The following is a 22,611-nucleotide window of genomic DNA, read 5'->3' on the forward strand; positions in this document are numbered from 1 at the left end:
ATTAAGTGATTGGATCAAAGTTCCCACAGACCAATGAGCAAACCATTAATAATGAGCCCTGTGTGTTTAGCACGGCAGCAGACCTTGATGTTTCCTTCATTTCTTGATCGTGATTTTGAATGAAAGGCAATGGATCCACACATTGACCGCAGGTACATAAAAATAAAGAGGTTTGTCAGAACAATCAGTTGTTGGTACATAACCACAAGCAGTAAGTAATTCATTCATTTTGTTCATTTAAATGTACAAATGGAAGAGCGTCTATGTCCCAGTGCTGGTGTTTGGAGAAAATTTGACTCTTGCATCAAACATCACATCTTGATTCGATTCTCTGTGCTGCTTGCGTATTTTATTTTTATTTCACATAGTCATTGAAATGATTCATTTAGAAGTAATTGTGGCTGTCATGACCTTTCCATATCCACCAGATATTGTAATGGCGACACGACACTAATATCAAAGGAACATACTGTCCTGTCATGAAGTCAGTGGGTTAAAGCTGCATCCAGTGTAATTTCCATGAGTTTGGCATCTTACATAATTGCCACCTTTATAGCTTTTTATGAGGGATGATTGATGCTACCTTTCTTCTCGCTTTAGTTTTACTCTCAACAATTCATATACAAAGTTAAAGCAAAGAGAAATCCAACATTTGGGGAGTGTCAATCCCTCTAATATTTTTGTAACTAATGTTTAGCATACTAATAATAAACTCTGACTTTTAGTGGTAAATAAAAAAAATCTTGCCATACTTGGAGGTTTGTCTGTCTTTTGCACTTTTTCTCTACTCGCAGCTGTCACATCCTGCATGATGCAAAGATGTAAATAAGTTTTAGGAACTTTAACTTAAAAGCGGGAGGTGGGTGTTTCGCCTTTAAGAGTTAAGAAACTTGAAACCTTGTTTGCGCAACAATCAGTGCAGCTCACAGCCGCCAAAGTGTCTAGACTAGCACATGATGGTAGTCAGCCAATGGCTCCACCGCTCTCCTCGGGGGCCCCGTGTGTGTGTGTGTGTGTGTGTGTGTGTGTGTGTGTGTGTGTGTGTGTGTGTGTGTAAGGAAGGGGTGGGGGGGGGGGGACTGAGAAAGAAAGGGATCTGGGCTGCAGTTTGGTTTAGATCTGAGTAGAGAAGCAGGAGCACGATTCAGCCCCGGACTGATCCTCTTCATGTAGTTTCAGCTGGCATGGATATTTTGCTGGGATTGTTAAAAGACGTGCACATACATCTGAAGAAGACGACAAGGATACTGACTTCCAGTGCATTTCCTTGGGATTAAATCTCCTCGAAGTACCTCATGCTCTACGTGCCGGTGTAGAAAGTAGATCTGAGGTTGTTAAAAGTCCGAGAACTGTTTGAGGCTGCCAGCCGCCGTGTTGTGTTGAAGGCTGCTGCTTTTGGATTATGTTACTAAGATTATTATGTTGCGTTATTACACATTTTGGCTTTTTTCTTCGTTCGTAACAAACATATAAAGAGTTCATTCCGCCGCGGTCCTGGATCAGAAGTCACAGTCGGACCCGCTCGGTCATTTGGTCCAGTCGGTGTGTTTTGGTCGGAATGCTGCAGTGCATGTATTGCGCGGTTTTGTTGTAGATGCAACAAAATAGCCTTCAGTCTAATGTTGTGGTTTTGCCACCAGTGCTCGTCAACTGGCTGTGCATGCTTTGCACGGCATTTCATAGACATTAATGATTTGTAACGGCCGTAAAAGTGTCTGTAATATTCGGATATCCGTACAAGAGTAAAATCCCCATATAGATTTTCAAGTTGTCGTATGTTCAGGACGAAACGCTCAGGTCTTGTGCGGCGACTCTGGAGAAGCCGTTTGATCCCAGATAAAGAAGGGGAAGATGGAAATGGCAACACTAGTGAAGGCTGTAGAGACGATCTGTTCGGCAACAACCCAGAGAAAATTCCCAAAACGGAGTTCAGACCGATGACCCCTAGCGGGTCTCTTGTAGGGGACGCAGGGGGTGTGTGCACCCGGAGCCCCGTGGAGAGCGGCGACTTGGGGGTCACGTCGGACCAAGATGGGGGTGCGGTGTGCGTCCAGGAGCAGGGCAGCCCCCGCTCCTTACAGGACAACGAATGCAGGACAGTGACTTGCTGCTTATTTAAAGACCGGGACCACTCCGAGTTTAGAGGTCCAGAGACGGCTCAGGGTACTGATCCAGGGTCGTGTCACTTCGTGCTGAGGAACCTTGGACCACGGGACAGTGGATCTCCTGAGGCGCAGGAGGCGATGCCCCGCACGGTGTTAGAGCAAGAACTGAAGTCAGCCACATACTCCCTTTTAAAAAGGCTAAAGGAAAAGGCGCTGGATACCTTACTAGAGGCTGTGGAGTCCAGAGGAGGGATGCCGAGCGACTGCGTTATGATTTCCAGGACAGAGCTGAGGTTGGCCGGCCATATGGCCTCCCCACAGCTCCTTGTGTGTAAACTGTACCGCTGGTCCGACCTCCAGCACTCGGCCCAGCTCAAACCACTCTGTGAGTGCAAGAGTTTTGGGGCCCTGGACAGTCCGACTGTGTGCTGCAACCCCTATCACTACAGCCGGCTCTGTGGGCCAGGTAAGAGCATCTGCCATCACTCAGGTCCCTGCAGGGCAACCTCCATGCTGAATTTGGGTTAAGGTCAAAAGGTAGACCAATAGGCTAACTGCAAAATTTTAAGAATGTATACTCTCTTTTTTTGTGGTTTAAATTCATACATCTGACAGATCTCAATCATTGAGGCCGCTTTTTCCAGATCTACTCCAGATTTTCAATAATGTATTGTAAAATTGAACGAAAAGGTCATCTTAATAGTTAAATGGCAGAAATGATCCCTCAAGATTTTAAAACTGTAAAGGGCCTTGAAATATGCTCAATCAATATACAATCTTTCCCTATTGAACTTATTGTGGTTTTTTTTGTTGTTTTTTTTTTGTTGTTGTTTGTTTGTTGTTGTTTGGGATAGTTTTTTGGGGGGGCGTAGTTTGCTCTTTTTTTTTCACTTTTTTACTACTTTAAATTTTTATCTTACTTCCATACACAGGTAGAGGATAGTACTGATTAAACTGCAAATAATTAGAAAGGCCATCCATGTGAAAAGGTGAAAGATAATATCAGTATAAGCAAGGGATCGGAGGTGATGTTGATTTGTAAAAGACAAATGTGAGGCAGTCCAGTGACAGCTTTTTCTTTACCTTGTTTAGTTTGGTGTATTTGAAAAAATACCTAAATGAATGCAAAGTGTTAATATGACAGGTTCATATATTTGTCATTTCTGAAACTACAGTTGCAAAGGAAGTTGCACTCACACAGTTTTGGTTCAACAGCAGAGACTTGCTGACAGCGGCCTGCAACATCTGGATACCTCCAATGAAGGATTGTGTTTATTTGAGATGTTGTCTTTACAGTCTTCTAAGTTTAAGTCTTAAATTTCCTAATAACATACAGCACTTGTGTGTGAACATGTCAATGTCCTCAGTGTGATTGTCAACACAGCTCTTGTCTCTCCTCCCTATTCATGGGAAAATTACCAGTTTAAGACATGTATAGAAGTGTATAGACACAGTGACGTTTGAACTTGTTTCTATATGTCCTTTTAGTTGGTGTTGTGGATAAACTAGCTTTATAACCATAATCAATGAGCTATCTATGGCAGAACCTCCCTGACCTACATTAAGTAGATTAAATTTTGGCAGGGGACTGGCCTGTGATTTGGCACCACTTAAACTCTCGGCTACTTGACCCCACTGACTTGATGACAACGCGTGGTATCATGTGTAAAGATGCAAGCGTCAGTATTTCTGTTTCTCACTGGCACAGGAGGAGGATTTTCCATAACATCCATGTTTACTAGAGCCAACTGGCTGTGACAAAGTCATATGTGCAACAATATTAGAATATGTAGCATGCAAATGTTGGAAACTGACAAAGAGCTGGCCCTCATGTCGTAACATACTCTCCAACCTGATCAATTTTGGTTTTATAGTGCTCCAAGGTTGCATTGTGTTTGCTGTCAGAATAGACTGTGTTAGACTAATTAAAAAAATGTTTAATTTTTTTTAGTCCTTGTAAAATGCTGTACGTGTTTCTTTCCATTAAAATCCGCAAAATGAAATGTAAGAGAAGAGAGAGGGGCACATACCCTCATTGGGTCTAAAGCTCGTAGTACACATAGCTGGCATCCGTTCATGCGTGGCCCGATAGAGCTGGTATTTCTTTCATGCTATTCAAGAAGGGGGGCTTTGAATCAAGACCTTAGCCACAGTTTTTTACATTGTGTGCTAATGAGGGCAAAAAAGAAAAATGGAATTGTATAACTGTACCATTCAATTCATCTAATAGATTTTCCGTGAAAAATCCTTTGTAAAATAAACCAAAAACATGCCTGAAATCTAATAATGTTAACAGTTTTTCCAGCTGTAACTCAATCAGATTATGTTTGTTTTAGAATCATTTGTACTTCGGCTTTACGCATCAGTTATAAATAAGAGTTTTTAAAGAACAGAGCATTGAGTTCTGGAATGACGTGTACAAAAACTTTTTGCTTTTATTTTGCCAGGCATTATACTTCTCGAATGAGATCAGTTTCAAGTTGCGCTTTAAAAGCCCTTTTGTCCTAAGGAGGTCCCCTCATGCTATTTAGGTGAAGGAGTGGTGATAATATACAGTTTGCATACTACTGGCGCCAGACTGACTAGCTGTGTATCTGAGTGACTGAGTTCAGATCCTGGCAATTACTGCCGCCACTCTTAAAGGACCCGCTGCTATTATGCTTTTCTCCTTCCCCTTTTCCCCTGTAGGCAAAGTCATAGTGTGCTCACAAAGATTTCCTTCGTTTGTGCTTTCCTCTTTGTGCAAGTTATTCTCTTCATTTCTTTTTTTTTTTTTATTAGATAAAATTAAGGTCTTTGAACACAGTGAGGTTAAAAAGCTGAGATTTACTCAGATTTATTAAACTACCAGCTAAAATTTATGGTTATACTGTGGTTGTAGTAATGACTGCTTTGGTTAGATAAAATGTCCATAAATAACAGCAACAAATGTGTAGGTTTCTGTGAGCTTTATTGGGTTCTTTTAGCCAGCTTTTGAACAAAATGATTAGATTGTGCAAACAAAAATTTTAAAAGTAAAGATTTAGTCTACTGTCTACATCTTGAGATCTATGTTATGTGCTTCGTTTAGGCTTTTTCAATACCCATTTAAAGTTTTTTGACATCACATTGCATGTTTCAACCATGGTGGTTAAGTTTACATTACTGTAGCATGAAACTTTGGTACACTGGATTCTTTATGTGTACAAAGCATGGTGTTGACCATATAAGTGCAGGATTTTGTCTGCAAGTTAATTACCGTTACCACCTGCTGGACATTTTTGCCACTGTCCAATTGTGACTGATCGATCCTCGAGATCGACCAAAATAATGGATTCAACTTTACTAGCATTTGACCAAGTAATGTTAATGCTCCATAAAGCTTGTCTATTGGGGCAAAAATCTTTGTTGCCTTCATCAAGTTGCTGACGTGACCGTTTTGTGTTACAGAGTCACCCCCACCTCCTTATTCAAGACTTTCCCCTAATGAAGAACACAAGCCACTGGGTAAGTGACCAACACATGCACATTGCACCTGAAGCATAGTTTATTTTATTCACAGTTATTGATCTTCTGAATCTTGCTATTAATATTTGATTCACAGTTATGACTTAATGATCACTAAGTTGCAGAACTGCAATTGGCTAGTTCTTATCTTTTTCATGATCATAATCGTATCATAAACTGCATCTTCAGTCTTCTGTTAAAATGCACAAAAAGACACAGGCATAAAGCAGTATGGATCATTTTAATAGCTGTAATATGGGACAGTTATGGTCAAAGAGCATGATAACTTTTGGATGAGGCCTAAGCATCTGACATAATCTCAGCATACCAGCCAGAACCAGTGTGGGTAGTTTGTACTGTGGGGTGTTGGGACTCAGGAGCCTGGCTGCTAGCTGGGGCTGCAAGCCTGAGTACAGCTGAGGTTTCTGGCGGCATTTCAGCGGATGTTATCAGGTAAAGCCTGCTAGAGAAGTTGCCAGGTTATCCACTTTGGGATGAGGTTGAACATGGTGTTAATTGTTCTGAATTTTATTGGGAATAAGAATAATTTTCATGTTGAGATCAAGAGCTACATAGAAGCAGCCATTGTAGTTGGAGTTGTAGAGATGCTTCCATAGTGTAAACAGAGGCCTAATTTCTGTTTTCTCCACAGATCTGTCAGACTCCACATTGTCTTACACTGAAACTGAGGTAGCCAGCTCACCAAACATCACGCCGGGGGATTTCTCAGGTGGGTGTGCTTCTCCAACTATTGTCAAACTCAAAATGAGGAGTTTATTTCTGAAATTATTTTGCCCTGATTTTAGAAATGAATAATTATCTGATATTTCTAATCACGATGGAGCCAGTCTGCCAACACTTAAGTGTTGTCACTTAAGGAGTTTGGTTCCTCAGGGAACTTTAAAGTTAAGGCATCCTGGTGTTCTGCTGCATATTTTTCAAGAGTTGGGCTCATTTATTTATTCTTGCTGTAGAAAGAATGCTGAATAGTTTAGGGCACTCAAATGTTGTGTGCAGCATACGTGAGATACATGCAGCACATTGAGTATGGGCTCTACATGTTTAATTATGCACCAGAAATTGAATTAAAAATTTTACTTGATTTTCTATGAATCTTTTAGCAGCTGTTTGCAGAAGTGATGTTGGTCTGTCCTGCTACATCAACTAGCTTGAATTAATAGTAGCTGTATTGGTAAATTAAATTTTAAACCTACCTTGGTTGGGTCTTTGCTTCATAAGAATCACTATGCTAAGTTGCAAAGTTGCCGGGACTGTTGAATGTGCGAGTGCCCTTTTCAGATAATGAAATGGTTAAAATAAGAAAAAGGTGTGTGTACTTGAATTCAGAGCTGTACTCTGCATAGATGTTGAGTGTATGTGGTTGAATACTGAAACTTGTGAAGGTACCTTTATTTTAATATTTAACATTATGCCCTCTCATTAAGGGGAATTATGAACAGAATAAGCTTTAAAGATAAAGGTTTCATTGTGAGCGGTACGGCGGTTCAGCGGGGCGTGTGCATTGGCCATAGAGCCGGCCTCCCCTCCTCTGTTTTTCTTTCAGAAATATTTGAGTGGGATCAAACTGTAATAAGATCCAAGCTTGTTCAGAAACACACAAGCACACATAGTTGTGCAAATGCATGTGCACAGACACTTGTTCGTACAACTCTATCTAGCTTGGCTATAAGTGGGCTGCAGGGAGGGGTGGGTTCAGGGAAATGGAGTTGCTCCTGTGAATGGGGCCACACCAGAGGAAGCGAGTAGAAACAGTCCTATCCTCTCATTTGAAATGAAACACTGCTTTTCACATGTCAGAGAACAAGCATGGTTCTCCCGTTATACTCGGTATCATGTGGACGTGGAGTCAGAGTCCTCATTTTGGAGCTTATAGTTAGGGGCCTTCTCATTGCTCAGAGGCCTGGACACTGAGCAGCTGACATGGCTACCTGGCAGTGAAGTATTCAGTCAGCAAGGGCCCCCTCCTCCCACTGTCACCACCTCAGCATGGCCTGGTGACACTCCCTGAGTCAACAAATGAGGGGCTTGTCAGAGCCCGCACCACAGTTCCTTAGAGACTGTGGTGAGGAGGGAGGAACTAGACATACTAGCTTTTGGTTTCTTCCAACTGTGTTGCTGCTTATACAGTCCAGGCCAGGTCGCACTGAATTGCTTGTGACACATTCAGCAACTTGGAATTGAAAGAGAGAATGACCAGTGCTCTACAGGGTGGTCAGTTTGTCTCCAATTTGTTGCATTTAGACTGTTCGATTGGTTCTTTGGTTTCAAATACATAAAAGAGCCTATATTGAGTGAAAAAAACCTTGAGCATCTCATCATAGAGCTTCTCCTCCAAGCATTTGGCCTAGTTTGACACAGCATATCCCACCATAAGCCAAAGTGCCTTAAGGCCTCTTTACAAAACCAACTTAGTTCTGCTTTAACATACAGGCCTGTAATGCATTTTGTGAAGTTATCCTGTGTAGGCTGTGATGCTGACCTGGAGTTGACTTTCCTTCTGAGTTTCTCTCCAGCACGGGTCGAGAGAGTGTCTGTAACTAGAGTTATATGGGTTCTAGACTCCACCTCTCAAACAGGAACAAGTAAACCTCTTACGAGCAGGTCTAGGGGGCACTGGTATGGTGGGCGGGGTGGAGTCAGAGAATAATCAACTACAGTCTGCAGCCCAGGGCTACAGAAATACACACTGAGCATTCTTCTGCACCAAACAATGGCAGAAAAACGATTAGAACCGGTTGGTTTGGTAGATAAGCTTGTTCTACCACTTCAGCCGTTATTAACAATATATGTATGTATATAGGGGTAAATTTGAGTATTTCTCATTTACTCAAAATCATATAGGGTCATGATAATAAAGGACATGTTTTCAACTAAATACACTTCATGCTGCTCAGTTAATGTTCGAGATGCAGAGAGATTCCCTCTGGCTGACTCTTGCTTTTGTTTAACATACTAAAATGTCCTTACTTGTGCATTCTTAGAATGCTTTCCAATGTACGATTACTTGTATTAATGTATTAGCGTAATACTCATACCTTACATTATTGTGTAGTCACAGACAATCGGGCAATTCCCCATGATTTATTTAAACATGACTGTGTCATAGGCACATAGTAAACCTTAGTGCTATGTGTGTGAGGGAATGTGCCTTTGCTGGTCCTGTCCTCCCAGTTTGTCCGCACACCTGTTTCCTCACAGCCTGGGCCTCGTCATGTGGACATCAGAGTGAAGCTCTTTGAAGCAGGTCTCATTGCTTCCTGAATGACTGTCTGAGGGGGCGGTTTCACCCTAAACTTTGACTTCATTATTTCATTCATATTCTCTGTGACATTGTGGACACCTCTTCATTGAAATGCTCTTTTGGCCAGCTCTTTCTAAGAATGTGAGGAAGCATGCTAAGATGTTTCTCTGTTGCTACTGCAGGATTTCAGTCATTAAAAATACATTCTTAATGTAACTTTTTGTAGTGATTCACGTGTGAACAGTCTGCCTACACTCCTCAGTTGTATCCTCAATCAACCCAGTGGAATTTGTCAGCATAATACTGTGTGTACACGCTCATGTTGGTGTGAGCTGAGATCACCGGTGTGAATGGAGGGACTCCCTCAGATTTGCTGGGTCAAGTGACCAAAGGACATGCAGAGTAACCTGAGTCACTGTCCATTCCTTCCGGAAAGTGCAGGAAAGTTTGACTGAAGGACTGTAAATATTAAAAGCTTCTAAATGTGGATTGCACAATGCTGTAGCGCTTACTGGAGGGAAGACAGCATCAGCAGGTAGTCACAGTTCCCAAACAGTAATCATGAAGCGCTTGCCTCCCTCTGCCGGCTTGTCTCTAGAGAGAGGGCCAGTGTCTATCTGGATGTCTCGTCTGCAGCCAGACACTGTGTCAGGTCCATTCTCTCTTATTGACTGATTCTTCCAGGCAGAACAAGGCTGTAAGTATATAGTATATAGATAGGAAGTACCTTGTGTGAGTCATGCAACAGATTGTTGAGGAAAATTACAGGTCACAGCACACCAGTGCTTGGACCTTGACACTCATGTGTGAGGCTCAATTTTTAGGCCTTTATTTCTTTATAGTAGAGTCTATATAGTCTATATATAGTCTATAGTCTATATATATAGAGTCTTTATAGTCCACACAAGTAAATGAAACACAAAAATGAAGCAAAAAGCGTTATGCCGTTTCCCCTGTCTCTGTCAGGAATGGTGAAAATACATGGAATATATAAACAGTTTTAAACAAGGCATGTGATGCTTCTCTTGATCAAGGAAGATCAGACGGGACCGATACTTGTTGATCTGACTTTGAAGGCATGTGATTCCATTTCTGGAAGGAACATATGCAATAGCATCTACTGTACTCAAGCCTTGGGAGAGACTGCACCCCTAATTTGCTCTAAAAGGGCTTGTTTTCCGTTTCTGTACTATATCATCTATTCAATTTGTTTTAGGGACCACAGTGTTTTGTGAAAGGGTCTTTAATGTTTTGGTCTGTGTGATGCTGAGTGACATAATGAAACTGGCATCTTGGCAGCCAAATGATACATTTTCTGCTTGGGAATTATCAGATTTATGTAAATGTTATAGTTGGACTTCTGTTCTTTGGACATTACTTTATAATTTAGTCTTCTGAGTATATAAAGTATCTCTATCACAAAGATGCCTAACTTTCTTGATGTTAGTAGCTGTATTCCTACTCTGCAGTGTATGGGCATAGGCATGGTATGATTGAGTGACATGTTAGCAATGTCACCCTCCCCACCTAGAGGCATGAGGCCCCCCCCCCCCCCCCCCCCAACGTGATGCAGCCTGGACTCATCTCCCCCCGCAGCCTGGCACATGGCCTCAGGTTTCCACCGCAGCCCTGAGCCTTCCCAGCGCCTGGCCGCCCACACTCCCTCAGGAGCCCCAATGCTCCAGGATACGGGATGTGGAAATAATGTGACTCGAGTGCTTCCACCCTGCCTCCCGAAATCAGGTTTTGCGGATTGTTTATTTGAGGGGAAGGAGGCCTCAGACAAACATCCTGTTTTAAAAAGCTGCCTGGGTTTTGTAGCAGTGCCGGGCCGTGAATTGCCCCTTTGACAGTGGGGGGAGACTAAGGAATGTTGAGGAGAAGGCCAGCATCTCGGGGGATGTTAGGGGGCTCTCCTCACCCATTTGTCATGTCCAGTTTGCAGAGTGCATTTTAAGCAGGGGGCAGTGGGTTGTAGCTATAGATCCTGAAGGGTCTTGTAATCCGTTCTCTATGTAGTGGTGTAGGGCCTGTACCCACAGTCCTCATCTCAAGTATCCGTTCCTGTCCTGGGGGGCTGGCTTCCATTTCCCCTTACATAACACATAAACACAGAAAAAGACCCATTGATAACAGCGATAAGGCCGTTTTTCATTTTTCGTTTCTCAGCATTGTTCAACTATGTGATGTCAGTAATCCTTTTTCAACTTTCTATGGGAGGGGTTAGCATTTAAGAGCGTTAGCCCTCAACCTTCTTCATGACCTATTGGTCATTAATAAGTATATTTCTGAGTGCTTGTGAAGGTGTGTCATTTTCTTTTTAACTTTTTTTTTTGTTGTTTTTGTATCGTATGTGTTGAATGAGGTCCTCTAACATTTAGCCTCGGGGAGTATGTTTGTTAAGAACCTTTTTTGAGATTTCTAAAGACTCTAAAATGTGATGAAAGATTTACAGAATTTACAACAGGGTTTACTTTAGGTTTATAGTTGAGACGTCTCCATAGTGTGGGGCATTTGTCTCAAACAGCGGATATGTGGCTCCAAAGTAAGCACTTCTTATCATTTTAACTTGTCACATAGACAAGGAGGCAGTGGGGAGAGGAAAAGTCCAATTGTCATTGTGTTTAGATTTTACACTGAATTCATTCAAAGGTGATTTTCAGTTTGAGGTCAGAACAGAGGTTCCCGATGTGGTGAGGCAATGTGACCTTTATGCGCAAAAAGACAGCCATGCTAATCTAACGAGGCCTGAAACTCCTTGCATGTCAACAGAAACTAACCTGCTGAGCTCAGTATTTATCTGTGTCTGTTTGGCCTGCCACTGTGGTGCCAGTGCTGCTGGATATTTGACTTAACTTATGAAAGGCTCACAGATAAAGATTAATCTACAGCCTCATGCATGGCTTTAAGTCAAAGCCGACAATGTCATGCTCGTCAATTGAATTTATTTAGTGTGTTGTGCTCGCTGATGATAAACTGTGTTTCATTTTAGGGCTTACCACACAGATAGAAAATACATTCAGTAAAAACAAAAGAGGAGTGCTCAGGTCATAATTCTTGCCCCATATTCTACCTTAGCAAACAAAGTGAGTGAGCTAATCTTGTCGTGTGCTCAGGGAGGGCTGCTGTTGCCATCTTCTCACACCGCAGAACCAGCCTCCACCAATAGCTCCATTCATTCAGCTCAGGGCACAGGGTTACAGCAACAAATAAAGAGCGTGCAATGCCATTAAAAATGTATGGAATGTCCAACTGTTAGTTTAGTGTTTTAGTATGCCTCCTCTCAAGGCCGGGAGGGGGAATAATACTTCATTTGAGCTTGCCACTGGAAATGTGCTAGCCTTGCATTGCCTGGCAAAGTTTGGTGAAGGAGATGCCAGTTGTAGATGCTGTTTTTATTTTCTGACCATTTTGCCCACAATTATAAATCCAGACACTGGCCATGACCAGCTGTGATTTAGACCTGTGGTCTGATCGCTGGCGAAAATAGATTAAACTTTTTTTTCCTCCTTTCTCCCCAGAGGAGCATTGACAGTTGTGCCTGAACCTATGGCTGTCAGTATTTTTAAAACTCAGAATGGCCACTGCATTCTTTGAGCCTCCAGAATGCCGTGTGTGGATTAACTTGTAGGGGCCCATGTCATTGGGCATCTCTACACAAGCCTTTTACAGCCACAGGGAAAGGATATGAGCTCACTGTGGATGGGTGAACAGTAAAGTCCCAGTGAATGAAAGCCTAGTTCATTTTTCTTTTGACTGTACACGTGTAAACTGAGAGATAGCAACTTGATTTTTTTCCCCTGTCCTTATCTTGAACTCGATCTGCTGTAGCTATATCTTCATTCCCCTCTCTTGTCCTAACATCGGGCCAAGTACAATAGACATAATTTTGAGCCTTTGATCCTCTTCCCAAAAGATGATGCCTTTTAAATCTGAGCAGAGAACCTTTATTTCAGATGGCCCAGCAAAATGCCCCTGCAAATGTATTATTTCCAGTGGCTTGGCTCTCTGGTCTGTTTTTTTTTTTTTTTTTTTTCTCTCTGACATGTATGTATGTCCTCAGGTTCAACACAAAGTAAAACTTGGCATGTAAAATAGACTGTTTGGCTAGGTTTTTGCAAGTAGTAATTACAAATTGTAAACATGCTTATGTGAAAAATCTCATTGATTATGTTCACATATGTTTACTTCTGCAATGTGTGTTTTATTTATCTTTTATTTGTGTGTATTTCTGAAGTCTTCACTGTGTGGCTCTGTACGTGCAGTCAGGCTGTCGCATTTCAGGGTACGGTTTAGATTAGAGGTCTGGCTGTAGCTTCCCCCTCTTCCCCTCTCTGTGACTGCCAGCACATAATTTACTTAATGAAATCCTGCCATTCCCTTTAGCTTCAAGATCTTTTGCAGATGTTGACAGGGAAGGACTTTGTGAATTATTGGAAATGTTCACTCCTGCATTTTTAATGAATGTCTTGCTTGTTGTGAACGGACCGACTTGTTGGAGATGAGGGAAACAGTTGTCTTTGTTTGGGGAGCTGGTGTCTGGATGCCCGCGGTGGACCAGTGTGGGTTACAGCCCAGCAAGTGTTGTGATTGAAACAGAAACTCTGGTGCCACATTATCCTGACAGAACACATTCTGCTCACAGACTCTGATCCACTGGGCCAATCAATAGGAAACCATTGTTTGAACAGCATCTCTGTCCATCATAGCTGCTTCACCTCCCAGCCCGATGGAAACCAAATACCTGCCTTTCACCTTAAATTAGTCAGACTAATATAACTTGTAATAATAGAGTTCTTTGTTATTGTACATTTGAAACCAAGCCTTCATAGGTTGGGTGTATGTGTATGTATGTATGTATGTATGTATGTATGTGTATATGTGTGTGTGTGTGTGTGTGTGTATATATATGTATGTGTGTGTGTGAGTGTGTGTATGCCAGCTAGTCAGTTTCCTCCCTTGCTGCCTAGCTGTCTAGCTGTATAGTTCTGAGTTCCCCAGAAGGCAAATTTGTCAAATCTGATGGGTGAATTAAAGAGAAAAATTGTCTTAAATTTGTATGTAAAAGTTTTAGACCACACACTTCCTCTCACGTCTTCTGACTTTTTGTGGGACTTCTTAAACAAACAAGAGTCCAAAAGGACGAGAAACAAGCAACATCCTTGCTGCACCCCCACCCCCCACAGTCCTAACCAGAGTAGGAAGTTTGGAGGCACAGCGGGAGGAGGAGGGGGGCGTTCAGGAATGTGCAGGGTCTCCTCTACTCAAACGCTCCAGCCTACTTGTCTCAAACCTCCCTTGCACACTCACAAACAAACACACTCGCGCGCACACACAAACAGATAGGTTGTATGAGGAGGTGAAAGGGCACAGCCACCCAGCAGGATGTTCACTGAGTGTTTTGCTTTTGGTGCTCCTGCAGACTCCGCTGGCTTTTAACGCTGCCTCTAGACATGGCATCCACTAACATCCCCCAGAGTTTTCACTGAGCTTTTACATGCCCGAAGGACTCTCACAAGGTCTTACTTGCATCGCCACCATCACTTGGGATCTGTGTCTATGACACATTGCAGAGCTTTGGAGGAAATTTAGAGGAAATGAGCAGCACGTTTTCTTCCACTGACAAAGAAAGTAGAGCCTTCTCCCTCAAACCAGTGGCCTTTTACTCATGCACCCAGACAGCTCCTCCATATTAGCCTGCATAGCTTCCTGTGCTTTTTACACCCTCTGTTGTTTATTGATTTAATTTATGGATTCTGTTATCTGCTATCAAGGGTACAGCACTTTTCCTCCCTCATGGGGTCATCCCGAAACAGAAACGGAGGGAAAGTGGAGAGGAAGTAGATGACAATGTAAAGCATTCCCATTGTGACCAGCCAGGCTTGGTGACTGGATTCAGTTTCTCTGGCTCCCACAGTGTTTTCTCCAAACACATCTCTTTCTCCCTCTCTTTCTATCTTTTGCTCTGTATCTCTCACTCTCCTTCTCTCAGCAGAGAAAGGCCAGACCTCAGGGAAAAAAATCCATAGACACATAAGAGCAGCTCCAGTTAGTGTGTCTGTCTGATAAAGCCGACTTTGATGGCAGCGATAGCCCAGACGCCAGCCTAAATGTGGTCTGCTCAGGGGTTACAGTCAGTCTGTAGGAACCTTTGTCTGCAGAATGAAAGCTATACCATACTCTAAACAGGAGGGGGCGGGGGGCTTTTGCTTCAGTTCCACTTTGTTGTTTTAGTTGTAAAAGAAAGTTAAACCTAACAAATTATAGGACAGGGACAGAGGAATGCACAAACCACAGTGTGTACACACACACAGTCCTCGTACCCCCCCTCGCCTCCCCGTCACCAGCCCCCAAGCCTATCAGTTCATTGGTAGAGTCTAATAGCTGGAGGGGAATCTAATCCTTGGCACAGGATGAGAGACTGCTGCTCCCCCTCCTCTCCTTGCTGCTCTCCTCCCCTCGAATGTGCTGCTTAAAGGGACTGGTGTGTTTTGTTTTTTGTTTGTGTTTGTTTGTTTTTTGTTTTTTGTTTTTGTTTTTGTTTTCTTGTTTTGTTTTGTTTTTTTTGCCCTCAGCAAAGTTTTGGAGGAATGAGTTCATCCCTGTTGCCTGCTCTGGATTAGGAAAGATGAAGTATAATGGAGGTGGCCCCAGAGTTTGGTGGGGAGATGTTAGCACGGAGGGGAAGCTGTTGTTTGTCTGTCTGTCCCTGACACTCGGCCTCCCATTCATCTCACTCAAAGGCCGTGGAGCAGTGTTTACCCCAGGGCATCTCTTTTCTGCTTCTCTCTCTGCCCTTTTCTTCCTCGTTTTCATGCCGTCTTTAAAAGCATTACTGGATGATCATCAAGAATTGCCATTGAAACTTTCAAGCCCTCATTTTTGTGTACTTAGTAGTAATTATCCAGACTCACCCTTGAGTGCTTGGAGCTCATAGCTGCTCTGCTATGATCTTCTTTTTTCCATATTTAAACCCTTGGAAAAGACTTAAGGAAGTTTTGTTGAACAGAGGTGTATTTAATGACATATTGGTCTTGACAGAAGAAAAAGGCTGTCCTGCAGCCATAACTATGATCAGTATTTGCTGCTTGTTTGGTCCATGATGGTACAAATTTCTTTTTTCCATTTAATTTCTTTTTTTTTTTAACTTCTGTTACACTTTAACTCAGAGGCATTTTATCTTTAAACCCCAGCTTTCTAGTAAACTCAGCAATATATGCAATTAGCTCCAATTTCATGAACTAAACTACTGCAACTACTGTTACATCACTTTGACAGCTACAATAATCCAATAATACCCTAACGTAACTCTCAAGAGTACCAGTTTTTCTGAATCACAAGTTCTTTACTTACAATGGAGTATTTTAACGTTAAAGTGTGACTACTCTTACATAAAGAACCATTGATATTCTTAATTATTACAATTATTTCCATTAAAACCTGGTCCATTTGTAGCTGACATTTTAATCCTTTTTGCAGACGCTGCAGCTTGTATCACTATTTGCATTCTGAGTTCCAGTGAGCTTATATCAGCCCGTGTTTGTTGTCAGATCTGATGTCCTGCAGTTCATACTCTGAATTCATCCAATCAGGCTGGCGACAGGGAAACAGAAAAATCAACATTTTTACATGGTTTCCATGGAGCTCATGCCTTGTTATGGAAATCAAACTCAGCACAGCACACAGGCTTTCTGCTGCTGAAGTAGTGTTGTTAAATATCTCTGTTTACTGTGTGATTGTACAGAGACATGAGGTACGTGCAGATACAGGCCTCCAAGGCTACTTTTATTTAACTAAAATGTGTGTGTGTGTGTGTGTGTGTGTGTGTGTGTGTGTGTGTGTGTGTGCGCTTGCTTGTTCAGTTCTGAATGTTGTAATCTGTTTACTTATTTCATGACGCATAAAAAAGCCAAATCGAAACAATGCTAATCATTTTGCTTGAACTCTTGTTGCTGCCCTGTTTTGCACATTACCTGTTGGCCACAAAAATTAAAGTGAGCTAAAGCTCTATGTATCCCCACTTTTCTGATGCTAGCACAGTGAGACTTGCTATATAAGCATTGGAGTTGATGAACTCCTTCACATCTTCAGATTACTGCCTCTGGCTGCAGGTGGAGGAAGTGGAGAAGCTATATTGGGCCTGCATCCATTGACTCTGAGACTGACACTAAGAGAAGAGGCTTTTGAGAATAAAATAACAATAATAACATGCACTACTATTCTAATGGGTAAACGGAGCTGTTAAAAGGTGGCAGGGTTAAATGGATGCAGAGCACCAGTAATTGCTCCCAGCCCATCATGGCTCTGCCTTGAACAGACCCTCTGAAAGCACAACATGGAGTCAAAAGGCGTTGGGTCTCTGCTGTGGTCAGAAGACAGGAGACACTCTCTCCTTTCACTGCATCATGTCTGACTTTTAGGTTTGGGCCTGGCCCCACCCGCAAGTTCATCATATACTAATAATTAAACCTGGCGTCAAACTCTCACATCAGTTTGGTAAATGTGCATAAACATTTACAGAACATCCAAACATTGCTGAAGAAACAAGGTTTCCCTATTAAGCCTAAAGACTGACTACTTGATGGGTGAGCAGCAGCCGGCATGAACTCTGGACAATATCCCAACAGCAACTACGGACCCAAAACACCCTAACTATCAGAGCTGGCTCTGCTCTGCTAAATAGATCCTAATGAGTTCTTCTGTCAGAGCGCTCACCTCAGCGCCCCTGCCTAGCCAAAACACACAAGTTCACAGTGAAAACACAAACATGCCCGCTGATGTCCCTCGCCATCCAAACTGTGTGCACTCAGGCCCATGTAGACGCTTAACACAACAGAACGACAGGAAAAGGCCTGGCTCATGGTGTACTCATTGTCTTCCCTCAGGCTCAGGCTTGACATTAGATACATTTCTAACCTTTGTCCTGTTAATTCCTCTTCCTGATCATTTCAGTCATTCTGGCTACATTAATTCTAGGCAATGTGCAAGAACTAGGTCCTATTGACTTAATGGTTTTTACTTCATTCTTCCTGTCAAAAAAGGAGGAGACAGTAGCCGGTTGGTCTTTTGTGTTTATGTGAACAGTTTCAAAGTAAATTTACCTTGATGTGTGGGCTCCATTTGATTTGAGACAATAGAGGGCCATAAACAAGTTGGGGCTGAGTTCTTTGTGTGGTCAAGCCATACTGCAGTAAAAGCTGAGCTCAGAGTGGAGGAGCTGGAGTGTGGAATTTACTAATGGCACATGCATGTTGGGGCCCCTAAAGAGAGGGGGTCATTTCAGCCATCAGTGTGTGCGCAAACACACAGAGAGTCTGTCTGCAGCTTCCCCCCATCCCCACACCTCCCCACACCCACTCACTCCCTCGTCCTCCCCCTCTACAACACAGAGAGCCTTGAACCAGCAGGCGTTTGTCTGTGCAGGTCTGGTCAACGTTTTTGCTAATCTTTGTATAAACTTTACTGGTGTGGGTCACTCAGCAGAAAGGTTTAGTTGGGTGGGAGGTGAGTGAGGCATTTTGTTGCTGTGTGGATCTGCGATGCTCCACCTTAAAGGCGTTTGTTAATGGGGCGGGCGGTCATTAAGCCCTGAGAGCAGAGAGACTGAAAGGAATGGGGCCACAGGCCCAGGCTTTAAATCCTCTGTGCCAATAGACGCTCTGAAGCAAAATAATGGCATCACTCTGTGTGTGAGTTAATGGGAGCTGATAGCATGAAGGCTGGGGGGTCAGCGGGTCACGGGCTTGTGCTAAGTTGTCAGGGAGCTGAATGCCGTCCCTGGGCCCACAGCAGGGGGAGAGCTTGGTGAAGGGGGAGGGAGACCCCCTGCCTGGTCTTCTCCCATCACCCCCGCTCTTGTGGAATGTGAGGAAGATGAGGGAAGAGGAGACTACAGCAGGAGAGTTGAAGAGACGGATGTGAGGTCATGGAAGTCTGCTTTTTCTTCCTTCTTCACCAGCTTCTCTTGACTCTTCACAGCACAGATTTTATGAGTAATAAAAATGTATGACAGCTATGAGCAGCGTGGACTGAAGCCGCCTCTGAACGCGGTCAGCAGTGCTGTGTGTTCAGTTTGGTGAAGATGGAAGTCTACCTAGGGAGCACTAACTCATTTTGGAGTGCTGGGGGCTGTCACTGGAAAGAGTTCACAGACTGCAACCATGAAAACTGAATTAACAAGCTGATTTACTGGACAGATATGTTTAGGAAAGAGATGCCAGCTTTGTCTCACTGTAACAAGAAGAAACTCTTTGCATGGTCTATTAAAATGTGCACCGGCTAAATTCAGATATTTATTTCTGTATGTATGTACGTATGTGCAAAACATTCTAAGAAGATTTTCAGTGTAGCCTCAGCATACAACTGCAAATACTTGTGCGCCAATTTCCAGTGGAAACACTGAGTGTAATCCTGAAATCATTTAGTAAACATGATCTGTTTTGGAAGTGCATGTGTGAGCAGCGGTGACCTGCGCTGTGCCCTTTGTTCAGTGTTCAATCATCGCAGTGCCCTCCTGAGGCAGATTAGAGAAGTGCAGGTGTTCAGCCGGTCTGACCAGACTGTACTCTCCACCCCCAGGATATGTATAGTAGCCTGTGTGTGTGTGTGTGTGTGTCTGTGTGTGTGTGTGTGTGTGTCTGTGTGTGTGTGTGTGTGTGTGTTTTAGATGGAAGTGCATACAGTCATATTTATACAAGGCTTGGATTTCAATACAGTGCCTCCCTCAGTATTTTTAGTGTGGACATCTGCTCTGAACAATAAAAAGAAATGGCTAATCCCTTAAACTCAAGCCCTCCTTTACACTAGTCCTGCTTGCTTTTGTTTATGTTTTGTTTAATGGCTATGTCTTTGTCTCTTATAGATGCCAGTATGTCGCCTGATGCCCCTAAGCAGAGCCACTGGTGCAACGTGGCATACTGGGAGCACCGCACACGTGTGGGACGCCTCTACACAGTGTATGAGCACTCTGTCAGCATCTTCTATGATCTACCTCAGGGCACGGGCTTCTGCCTGGGCCAGCTCAACCTGGAACACCGCAGTAGCACCGTTCAGCGCACACGAGGCAAAATCGGCTACGGCATCCTCCTCAGCAAAGAGCCGGACGGCGTTTGGGCTTACAACCGCAGTGAACACCCAATATTTGTCAACTCCCCTACTCTGGACATGCCTAACAGCAGGACTCTGGTGGTGCGAAAGGTGATGCCAGGCTACTCCATCAAGGTGTTTGATTATGAGCGTTTGTGCCTCCTGAGGCACACCACAGAGGCTGACCTCCTGGACGGACCCTATGACCCCAACAGTGTGCGTATCAGCTTCGCTAAGGGCTGGGGCCCCTGTTATTCAAGACAGTTCATCACCTCCTGCCCATGTTGGCTGGAGATCCTCCTCAACAACCATAGATAACACAGACAGACCCTACAAACTATCCCAAATATCATCTACCTAGATTTAATATAAAGTTTTATATATTATATGAAATATATATTATACTTGTACATAGGGAGTCATTTTTACAATGTAATTATTTATGTATGGTGCAATGTGTATATGGACAAGAGGAAAAAAAAAAAAAAAACGGAAAATGCACTTTGGCTTATATATATTATATATATAAATATATATATAAAGATAAAGAATCTTTCAATACCAACCTGAGAAATTATACAGCAAAATTAGGATGAGCCTGGATTTGGTGTATAGTTTTCATATACTATTAATATCCAGACAAAAAGCTAACACCATTCACACATTGATAATAAAGTATTCGCATAATAACTCTTTGTTTGGTCTGCATCATTAGCTCTTGGTTTATTGTTCACACAGATTTATTCGTACAGTGTTTTAACATGCGCGTTGACACCGTCAGCACAACATCAGAACTGTGAACTTCTCAGCATGAATTTAACTCACTCGCTTCACAGCTTTTCTAACTGGTCCTTCTGCTCCAGTTGTTGGGGATAGAGAAGCAAATTCAGAAGTATAAGCGGGGAACTGCTGTTTATATTTAGGTGACATTTACAGTGTCGCTCTCAAAACACAACTTCAACAAAATTTTATCCACACGTTCTTGAGGTCCGAAGGAGCCCCAAGAGAAAATGAGATAGAAGAAAATGATGAAACTCCTCCAAGCCAGCCCAGAGGACGTCCATCCAAAGGTGACGCTACTTCTGCACATAATCGCTGCGCTCAGGCTTCCGCAGCCAGCATGTCTCACAATGGACGTTGTTATAACTGACCAGGGATGCTGCACCCTGAAACCGGCACAGTGATACTGGAATGTATGCAGAGAAACTAAGAAGTTTTACAAGCCTACTGGAATCTTAAAAACTACAGCCAAGGTGGATGTGGTTTAGCTGGCTTCCTTCGTAATTGCTGGTGTTGGGTTGTCAGATTGGCGGTGGTGGTAGTGAAGAGGGGGGGCAGAGGTCTCTGCCAACATTCAGCAATAGAGGCTTTCAGTAACACTGATTCTGGTTTAATGAGCACTGAACTGTGCAGTTACAGGGAGATGTGTTTTTAAAAGTGGGCTCTCTAAAACATCAAAACTGACGGGTGGCTTTTTGTGGGCAGTGCGAGAACAGTGTGTGTCTCAGGCTGAAAGACAATGAGAAGCAGTTGGTTTTTTTTTTATGACAGCTTGTCATATTTCTCTGTTGAAAATGTGATTTTATTTAATTTTTTTTTTTTTTTTCCAATCAGCCATGCTGCTGAGTGTAACGTCTCTGTCCTTCCCCTAGTCTATGAAGGCTCAGACAGCCTCTTCCAGGCCTGCTGTTTGTCTGGAGCCAAGACTGTGTCGAGGAGTGGTTCCACTCCGCCTCTATCTCTGCCTCCGCTCTCTGCACTACAACTGGGGGCCATTATCCTGCTCATTTGTGCCTCTGTTATGGGAAGAGGGCCCACATCACCGCTGGAGAGGAACTGGCAGACAATTATATTGGGTGGCGAGGAGCTAAGACACATAGTGGGCAGATTACACAAGCCACCACAGAGAGGGGGCTTAATTAGACAGGTCTGGGGAGACGCCAAGCGACAGTACACATCCACTGAAGCTGCATCTCCGCTCAGCTCCAGAGCTGGAATAGTTGTGGCAGGAGGACTGCTAACTCTGGGCAGGATGGAGGAGAGAAGGGAAAAGTCTTGTAAGCAGCTCTGTGTGCTCCATGAGCTCAGGAATGGTATTGATTAGAAGGCTGCAGCCCTCAATCATTTTCTGGAGAACTCGTGTCGCTCCCTGCCCCGAAAAGCCGAGCCGCCATTTTGTTCCACTGTTTATGTTGCACCAAGCTTGAGCTGCTGTGCCGCGCTGATAAGAAATGGGGCGAGAAATCAACAAAATAGCTACTTTTGTGCAGCAACACTGACATAAAGCTCACTCTGCATGATACAGAAACGCTACATATGGCACTCTGCGTTTGTGTGTGGACAACTGCTTTTTAAAGCTCTGAGTTTCAAAACCCTGTTATTATGGCTTCTGTCTTGCCAAAGCCTCATTACATTCCTCAGACTGAAGATTCTTGTCTGTAAGCTTCTCCTCAGGCCTGCTGCTTTGTGTTCACAGTTGGCTTCAAAGGATCGAGGCCTGACAGCTACAATCAAGTCCCTAAATTTGTCTGCTTTCTTTAAACAAAAAGTGAGAACACCTGCAAAAACATCAGTTACATGTGAGAATAACTGTAAAATTATGAGAAATATTCTCGCATTGTTCTCGTGAGGGGCACCACGGCGGCATAGTGGTTAGCGCTGTTGCCTCACAAT

At 43.2% G+C, this 22,611-nt stretch overlaps 1 protein-coding gene across 1 annotated transcript; it reads left to right on the forward strand.

Annotated features, from left to right (window-relative positions):
* Positions 1 to 1,093: 1,093 nt before the first annotated feature.
* smad6b (SMAD family member 6b) lies at positions 1,094 to 20,468 on the forward strand. Its single transcript, XM_029523689.1, has 4 exons — positions 1,094 to 2,571; positions 5,535 to 5,591; positions 6,244 to 6,321; positions 19,715 to 20,468. Exons 1-4 carry the CDS (start codon positions 1,776 to 1,778, stop codon positions 20,254 to 20,256), a joined length of 1,473 nt encoding a protein of 490 aa, XP_029379549.1. The 5' UTR covers positions 1,094 to 1,775; the 3' UTR covers positions 20,257 to 20,468.
* Positions 20,469 to 22,611: the final 2,143 nt, after the last annotated feature.

The sequence above is a fragment of the Echeneis naucrates genome, chromosome 16 (assembly GCF_900963305.1).
Source record: "Echeneis naucrates chromosome 16, fEcheNa1.1, whole genome shotgun sequence".
In the NCBI taxonomy this organism is placed as follows: domain Eukaryota; kingdom Metazoa; phylum Chordata; class Actinopteri; order Carangiformes; family Echeneidae; genus Echeneis; species Echeneis naucrates.

Bases quoted from the DNA above. Each gene is read 5' to 3' on its own strand.
- smad6b (XM_029523689.1), top strand. From the start codon at position 1,776: ATGTTCAGGACGAAACGCTCAGGTCTTGTGCGGCGACTCTGGAGAAGC. The intron at 5,592-6,243 runs GTAAGTGACCAA...TTTTCTCCACAG, and splicing joins TGAAGAACACAAGCCACTGG to ATCTGTCAGACTCCACATTG. The intron at 6,322-19,714 runs GTGGGTGTGCTT...TGTCTCTTATAG, and splicing joins CACGCCGGGGGATTTCTCAG to ATGCCAGTATGTCGCCTGAT.